Raw genomic sequence first — 8,511 nt, 5'->3', positions numbered from 1 at the left:
TAAACCTCATCTCCACAACAGCATTGTTCATCGGGGTAACTAAACACAAGGGTGTATGTGCATTTATTTTTGGGGACTGTAACTGAATGTCCTCTTAAGAGTTTATCACCCAGCAAGTTGCATTGCTGCTGCCTTTAGGATGCTCCCAGCATCACCTGCTTCAAAAGCAGCACAAGTTCTCTCTCTCATTGCATACTTGAGGAAAAAAAAAAAAAAAAAGGGTGGGTGGGTGGGGGGGGAGGGAAGTGGTTTGAGCCCTGGCAAGAGATTCTTTCCCATTCCAGGATCATTCAGAAGAACCGCTCCTTTAGCAGGTCAAGGGGAGGATGGTGACCATTGGAGAGCTGCTGTAGCTCCAGAGGGAAAAGAATGAGTAACTCTGAGTGCTAATAATTTAACCTGGATCTTCCACAGACATAACAGTTTGTATAACCTGCCCTTAGGCACAGTGGGACGGCCCAGCCCCTTTCCCCAGCTCTGACAGATTACCCGCTTGCTTTTCAAAACAGCTCCCTTTAAGGACACCCCTAGCCCTGCCCGCAGTCAGGCTCCTCGCAGGGGCTCGAAAATCACCTGGACCATTCCTCGCCCCCTGAGATGCCACCCAGGACTTGTAGCAGGGTCTCCAGCCCGGGGCTGAGCCGCCCTCCTCCTGCAGCGAGGGGAGCAGAGCCCGGTGCGGCGCGAGGCACCCCCGGAGCAGGGACCCCCAGAGCATCCCTAGCGCTGCTGGCACCTGAGGCGGGGGGGGGGGGGGGGGGGGGGGGGAGGAGGAGGCCGGGAACGCCGACTCTGGCCTGATCTCTGTCCTTAGGCTCCCTCTAGAGTTTACAGCGACCGAGCAAAAGGTCTTCAGCTCCGCTTGGCTGCATCCTCCCGTTGCGGTGCGGCCGCATCCAGGCTCCTGCCCGCAGCAGGGCAGCGGGAGCGGCTGCTGGCAGGGATGCTGCTGGCTGGGATGCTGCTGGCAGGGATGCTGCCCGCCGGGCTCTGGCACCCTTCCCTAATGCTGAACCCTAACCCTGGCCACGAGGAGCCCGTTAAGTGCCTCGGGAGTATCCTCAGGGTGCTCAGGTGAATTTTCCTGGGGTCTGTGGCTCCGGCCTTGCAGCGGCCTCATCCCAGGTCTCTGGAAGAAGTCAGGGTTTTGTCAGAAAAAGCAGAGGTGGTATGGGAGCAGCGTCAACTCAGTGGCAGCTGAGATGGGGGAGAACTCCCCGAAGCCTCCAGCTTCCTGACGGGTCACCCCATGCTCTTGCCTTCCCCATCCTCAAGCCGGGAGGAGGGTGCACCCCGTGGAGTACCATCCCCAGCCCACCTGCGGCTTGCGAGGGAGCCCCAGGTCACCCCCCTCGCTGAGTGCGGCTCGGATGCGCCTCGCCGTTTCGCCTAACAGCCTTATAAAGTGCTGGGAGAGGAGAGTGGCCGGGAAGAGGGCGGGAAGCCTGCCTGAGCGGTGCTGGAAGGGAGAGAAGCAGCCGGCAGCTTTGCCCGTGGGGAAGCCCAGACGCCAGAGGGGAGCAGGGCGCCGGGGGGAGTGGGGACGGGGCGTTCAGGGGGCTGAAAGGAGCCAGGACATCCTCGCACAAAACAGACCCCCCTGGGGACACCCCTCCCCAGGTCACTCCTCCGAGCCCGCCGCTTGCTCTCCTTTGGTTTTATTCGCCTTTCCCTCTTGCAAGCCCGTATTCCGAGCTTTTCACCGGCTGCTTCTTCAGCTCCAGAGGCGACAGGGGGAAGACAAGCGGCCACCCCGACGGGAGCCGCCCGGACCTCGCCCCCCGCCTCATTCCCAGCGCCTCCTCCCCGCAGGCCCCCGGGCCGGGCTGCTGTGCCCTCCTTTTGCAAGACGATGGCGCTCTCATCTTTCTGCAGCCCTCCTCCGGGGCTCTGTAGTATTTTTTCACGCTTCGCTGCTACTACGGGCAGGCGCCTGCCTCTCTCACGATTTGCTGCGGCCATCGGGGGTGCCTGACTGTAAACAAAACACTTTAGATCATGGCAAGGTCGCTGCAGACACAGCCTTTCTCCTTCGCAGCCGCCGCGATTTAAGGTGGATTGCCTCCGACGGGGGGGGGGAGCGGGCAGGAACGCAAGGGCCGCGGTCCCCGAGTGCAGCCGTGCTGATTTATTATTTTTTATTTTTTTCCCCCGTGTTTTGATCACAAGGCGCCCTCCCGGCCTCCTCCCAGTCCCCCCCCCCCCCCCCCCCCCCCGGGCACCGTAGCTCCCCTCCCTCGGAGGGCTCAGCCCTTCGGCCCTCGATGGAGAAGAAGGAGCAGCCGGATAAGGCAGCAGTGGACCGCTCCTCTCCTCTTTCCTTCTTTCTCTGCCAGCAGTGGCAACTTGTCTTTAGTTGCAGTAGCATCATCTGGGGGCTGAGTCCCAGGCCTCTGTGCCAGGGGTAGTATAAAGAGAACAAAAAAGAAGGTCCTTGTCCCACAGGAACTTGTTTCTTCTTTTCCAGATGCTACAGACAGAAACCAGTGCTCTTCGCTGCTGCAGTCATGTTCCTGTTTGTTTACTTGTGAGGCTACATGGTCTTTACGAATGCTTGCACCCCATTACTACCATCATCAATCATTGCCGTCATTATGATATGATTCTGTACTCTGGTACACTGCCACAATCCTACCAGCAAGCAGCTTGCCTTTCTTTTCTGGGCTTGGGTTCAGGCAGTGACTCCCAGCAAAGCAGGGACCAGAGAGTGGGAACTACTTACCTGAGAAGGTTCCAGCAGGTTGCCAGTTGGCACTGCAGCAAGACAACCCCCGTCAGCACCACGAGCCCTGGGCATCTTCAGGAGCCCCATGACATATTTTGTAGATTGCCTTCCTAGTACACACCCCCGCTCCTGTGCAACACACAAATGAAATGTCCCACACCTGACAGAGAAAGTAGAACAGAAGTTTGAAATGGCACTTCCTGGATGGTGCCTATGAAAGTCAAAGACAGGAAAGCCTGGAAAAATGGAGAATAAATCCTTCAAATGAAGCAGATGAATAGGCCTCACTTTGCCAGCTCATGCAGCTTTATCATAGAGTTGCAACTTCAAAAAAAAAAAAAAGTCTAAGCTCCTGCAGACATGAGAATGTCAGCTTTAATTTTCTGTAAGTGGATTGCTAGATTTTGTGGTTGCTGAGAGAAGCTGGAAAACAACTTCTGAGCGCTAAAAATCCCGGCAAACAAACAAAAATAACATGGCTAATATTTTATTTCAACCTTGTGGTTTTAAAACCCATCTCATTTTTATTCTTCTTTTTTGGCTGCACACATCGTTGTTGGAACCAAGGGCTGGCTGTACTGAGATCACTTGGGCAAGGGGGCTTGGGCTGAGTAGGGGCCAGAGGCCACTGCCTCGGGGCTGGTGGAGGCAAGCAGAATGCTGAGGCCTGGTTTTGAGCGTTGTGAGCTGGTTTTGTTCCCTTTACAGTATTTGCAGAGTTTAGCTCACTGGCTGGCAAAAGCAACTGTGTTGTAGGTTTGGGTGGCTCATCGCAACTGCAGACCCCGACCCAGATGGTGTGTGTCTGAGTTTGGTGTGTGTGAGCACAGCACAGGGCAGAAGCTCACTGTCTTCAAGGCCATACCAGCTGGAGCTTCTTTCAGCCAGTTGAACCTGGTTGTGCTGGCCCTGCCTTGCTGAGGTAGCTTGTTGCTGGTGCAGCCCCCCAGAACCAGTATCCGTAGGTGGTTGTGTCTGACCTTGCCAGATGGCCCGGCGTGAAGGGTCTCCAGTTCCCTGAGCCACCTGGGCCCTGGGAAAAGTCCAAACCTCCAGCACCTGCGAGCAGCCCCAGTGTCCTGCAACGTGCTGAGGGGGCTGACCTGCCCGCCAAAGGAAGGTGGCAGTGGGAAGGGGCTGGAGCCAAGGATGGGACAGAGGAGGACACTGTGTTGCTCTTATCTCCAGTGTACCTGCTGCAGCTATCCAAGGTAGCGGCTCAGAAGATCTTCGGCTGCGACTTTGGCTCGCCTAATCTTCAGAGCACACAAGCAGGGCTAAGACAAAGGCTTTCGTTTTCACCCTCTGCTTGCCGAGGTCTGAAATCCCTGCGGAGGCTTTCTAGGGCCATTTCCACACCGTAGTGGTCCTTCCTCGGCAGGGCAGACAGCAAGAGGCGATCCCTCCCTCGCTCCTGGCGGACAGGCTCCGTGATGGGACGGGGGTCCCGGAGGGTCCTGCTCCTGTCTGTGATGGGACGGGGGGTCCCTGGGGGTCCCCCTCCCTTCTGGGGGCTGCCCTGACCTCCTGAGCCGGGGCGGAGGGGGGCGCGGCTGGGGCAAAGCGAAGCTCCGGGCGCTCTGAAGACGGAACCAAAACGTAGCCACAATTACCCTGGGCCCGGCGGCCAAGCAACGGCATTTTTATTTTCATTTATTTATTTATTTATTTATTTTCGGGCGGAGGGGGGGGAGAAGTTTCGCCGGGCCCGGGCTTTGCGGGAGGGCAGTGGGCGGGCTGGGTACACGGAGCCGAGCCGAGCCGTGCCAGCGGCCTCCATCGCGCCGGCTTCTCCCCTCCCCGCCCCGCCGAGGGGAGGCAGCGGGGCCGGAGCCACCTTTAGGGCCAGCGGCGGCGGCGAGGTAGGGCTGCGCTACGGGGCGGTGCCCGGCGCCCTAACCAATGGCTCGGCTCCGCTGTTTAAATAGACTCGTCCTGTCAATCATTTTCTCCTTCGTCAACCTCCCTTCAATCGCCATTTTGGGCGGGCTCGTCTCGCCCGGTTTTTTTTCCCCCCCTCTCGCCCTTTTTTTACTACGCGGCCGCGGGGAGAGCGGCGGGGCCGGGCGGCCGTCGGGGGGGGCAGCGCGGAGCCGGGGCGGCGGAGGGACGGACGGACGGACGGACGGAGAGAGGGAGGGAGGGAGGGCAGCGGCACTCCCTGCCCGCCTGCCTGCCTGCTGCGCGCTCCCTGCGCGCTCCTTGCGCGCTCCCCGCCTGCCTGCGCGCTCCGCCGCGCGGCTCTCGACCCGCCCGGGCTCCTCGACGGCGGCCGTCGGGGCTGCGGCGCCTGGGGCAGAGCCTCTCCGCCGCTCCTCCGAGGGCGAGCGGAGCGGGGCGGTGCGGAGAGAGGAGGAGAAGCTGCGAGCGCCGAGAGGTGAAAGGCGGAGAGCAGCAGGAGGAGGAGGAGGAGGAGGAGGAGGAAGGGGGAGCAGCGAGAAAAACAAGCGCCGCCAGAAGAAAGAGGCCGGGGGGAGATGTCAAACGTACGCATTTCTAATGGGAGCCCTACCCTGGAGCGCATGGAAGCCCGGCAGTCGGAATACCCGAAGCCGTCAGCCTGCAGGAATCTCTTCGGGCCGGTGAACCACGAAGAGTTAAACAGGGACTTGAAGAAGCACCGCAAGGAGATGGAGGAGGCATGCCAGAGGAAGTGGAATTTCGATTTCCAGAATCACAAGCCGCTGGAAGGCAGGTACGAGTGGCAAGCCGTGGAGAAGGGGAGCTCGCCCGAATTCTACTTCAGACCCCCGAGGCTACTCAAAGCTGTCTGCAAGTCCGCCGGCCACCAGAGCCTGGATGTAAACGGGAATTGCCAAACCGTGATTTTTGCCGGTTCTCAGGGAATCTCAGAGGACACTCACTGTGTAGATCAAAAGACTGCTCTTTCTGAAAAGCAGACGGACTTTGCAGAGCAGTGCACTGGGCAGAGGAAAAGACCTGCCACCGACGGTAACGTACCCTTTGGGGCGCTTTTCCCTGTGTGCCCTGCCGGTGTCAGTGCCACGCGTGACCCCACCGCGGGGGGCACTGCGGGGGGCTGCGCCCCTCTGGGCGCTGGCCCAGGCCCCCTCGCCTCCTGACGCCTACAAAAGCCCAGGCGCTGTTTTCAGCCCTGGGTGTTTTTTTTTTTTTATTATTTTTTTATTTTGGGGGGGATTGGGGGTGTCCTACAATAGGTGGGAGCCGGCGGCTGGTTTGTGAGCGAAAGCCCCTCGGTGGTAATAACACCCCGTGCCTCCTGGCTGCCCCTCTGTGGGCACAGGGTGAGGAGAGGGGAAGGAGTGGGAGCTCACAGCACCCACAGCAAGCACCGACAGAGATTGGGACAGACCCAGGAAACTCTTGTCCCTTACATAGAGAGAAACTCCCCTTCCTCCCGCCCCCCCCCCCCCCCCCCCCCCCGGCCTCTCCCCCTAGCACAGGCTGCAGGGATGTGCGGGAGTGACCCCCCCCTGCCCATCCAGCCCTTCCCCTCCACCCTGGCTAGTGAGCAAACATCTGGCAGGAAAGTATTTTAATATCAGTCTTCCCCCCCCTCCCCCATTTTTAATTTTCCCCTCCTAGATTCCTCTCCTCAAAATAAAAGAGCCAACACAACAGAAGAAGAGGTTTCAGAAGACTCCCCCAGTGCCAGTTCAGTGGAGCAAACACCCAAGAAATCAAGCCCGAGAAGACATCAAACGTAAACCGTTTAGGTAGGTTCCCTTTATGGTCTCAGTGTTAGGATGGGGCCGAGGGAAGGAAGGGGCAAATGAGCAGCCCTTCTGCTGGACCCGAGGGTCTGGGGTCCCTCCGGCACGGACGGGGGGGGGATGCATGGAGCAGGGGCTGTATGGGGGGGGTGGGGAGGTGCAGGGCTCCCAGCAGCCTTTGGAAAGAACAAAACAAGGGCGAAGCACAGCATCGCCGGGCCCCCAGCCGTCACCAGGGCAGGGGCGGTGGTAGGAGCCCATCCCTGGCCCCCCTGGTCCCCTGAGCTGTGCACCCCTTGCCCTCCTCGCTGCCCTGCTCCTGCGACCCCCCTGGCCATTGCCAGGTGCGCTGGAGGCTGTGCAGGGGCAGGACTGGGTCTCCAAGTGGGCTGGCGGGTGGTGGTAGGTGGGGAGGCCTGGGGGCTGCCCCCTCCCGGGGCGCTTTGTCCCCCTTACCCCTGTGCTTGGCGGCCACCTTCCACCCGGGAGAGCTGGGCTGAAGAAAAGCGGGCTTCAGTGGGAGGCTGGGCACTCTGGGGCCTAGTTAAGCAAGCAGCTTTTTTTTTTTTTTTTTTTTTTTTTTTCCCCTTTTCGTTTTTTTTGGTTTGGCTTTAGGCGCTGGCAAAGGGGTGAGTTTGCAGGGAAGGGAGCGGGTTAATGGGAGCCGAGCTTTTTTTTTTTTTTTTTTTTTTTTTTTTTTTTGTGGGTGCGTTGTTGTTGTTTTGTTTTAATGCGAGGGCTTGGGGTGGAGGGACTTGGTAAATTGCGCCGGCGGTTGTTTCAGAGCCGAGGTTAGGAGAGAGGTTTACAAACACACTCTGCGATTGTGCAGAAGAGATTAAGCTGTAAAGCAGAAGTTGCAGCAAATTAGTCCTGCTGGGGGGAGCACGGCTGCGTGCGGCCCTATGCAAACACCGCTGCCCCCGCCCGCTTGGCCTTTGGGCTTTGGGTTTTTTTCGGGGCGGGAGGACGCTCGGCGGCTCCGGCAGCAGCCCCGCAGCATCCCGGCAGCACAGCCCCGATGGAGCGGCCGGGACCCGCCCGGGCAGCGCCTCCCCGCCCCGGGGGGCCGCGGTGGTTTGAACCGGTTGCTCCCCCCCGGCGGCCGCCGAGGGAAAGGATCCCGTTTGTTTGGGCCGTTTCTAAACGTCCTCTCGCCGTCTTCTTCCCCTGTGGCAGAGCGGAGAAGGCGCGGTTCCTTGTTCATCGGGTGCCTCAGGAGTCGGTGAAGTGAGGAAGACGTAAAGGCGTAGCAGAGAGGAGGATACATATCGTCGAGCTCCATGGGATGGAGGTCCTGTACAAGCACTGAAAAAACAACGACAGAAAACAAGACAAAAAAAAAAAAAAAGCAAACAGTAACACTAAAATTTTAGGCACTCTTAAAAGACCTGCCTCTAAAAGCATTGGATGTAGCATTGTGCAATTAGGTGTTTCCTTATTTGCTTCATTGTACTACCTGTGTATATAGTTTTTACCTTATGTAGCACATAAACGTTATTGGGTGGGGGGAGGGAGTGGAAGAGGGCGACCGATTGGAACTTGCTTTCACAATCTAGCAAGCAAAGAAATGTATGAAGAGGAGCAGTGTAGGCTTTTTATTACTTAAAGATGTATTGTCCCTTTAAGTGGGTCCACCGCCGCTGTATTTTTTTTTTTTTTTTTTTCTGAATGTACCATCGTGGTAATGCTGCTTACAGCAGATTGTTACAGGCCGCTTGTGAAACTTCTTCCTACATTAAACTGAAGAGGTGGGAGCTGCGATGATTCCGTTATGTGGTAGCAAAGGTTTCCCCTCCACCGACCTCAAGTCCCTAAGAGTGAATCTGAATGCCTGTAAACTCCTGGAAATTCATCCTATTTGTTATATCGCATGTTTTTTTTTTTTTTTTTCTTAATTATTAATTATTTTTTGGAAACTAATATGGAGGGCTTTTGCTCTGAATCTCGAATGTTGTTGTTTCCTGATCTGACCCACTTCCCAAAGTGCTTGTGTGTGAGAGAAAGGGATACTACATCTTTAAACAGTATTTCTACATTGCCTGTGTAACTGTATGTAAAAATAAAAAAAAAGTTTGAAGTGTACTTGTG

General features: G+C 57.4%; 1 protein-coding gene across 1 annotated transcript; it reads left to right on the top strand.

Annotated features, from left to right (window-relative positions):
- Positions 1-5,191: 5,191 nt before the first annotated feature.
- CDKN1B (cyclin dependent kinase inhibitor 1B) lies at positions 5,192-7,771 on the top strand (the record flags this gene model as incomplete). The annotated part of the gene is given in 3 exon segments (NM_001310406.1): positions 5,192-5,677; positions 6,293-6,423; positions 7,600-7,771. Coding segments are annotated over 2 exon segments (597 nt in total). The 3' UTR covers positions 6,415-6,423; positions 7,600-7,771.
- Between the last annotated feature and the right edge of the window lie 740 nt (positions 7,772-8,511).

This window comes from Anas platyrhynchos, chromosome 1, assembly GCF_047663525.1.
Source record: "Anas platyrhynchos isolate ZD024472 breed Pekin duck chromosome 1, IASCAAS_PekinDuck_T2T, whole genome shotgun sequence".
Taxonomy (NCBI): Eukaryota; Metazoa; Chordata; class Aves; order Anseriformes; family Anatidae; genus Anas; species Anas platyrhynchos.
Note: the sequence above shows the minus strand (reverse complement) of the source record. Positions and strands in the feature narration are given on the sequence as shown.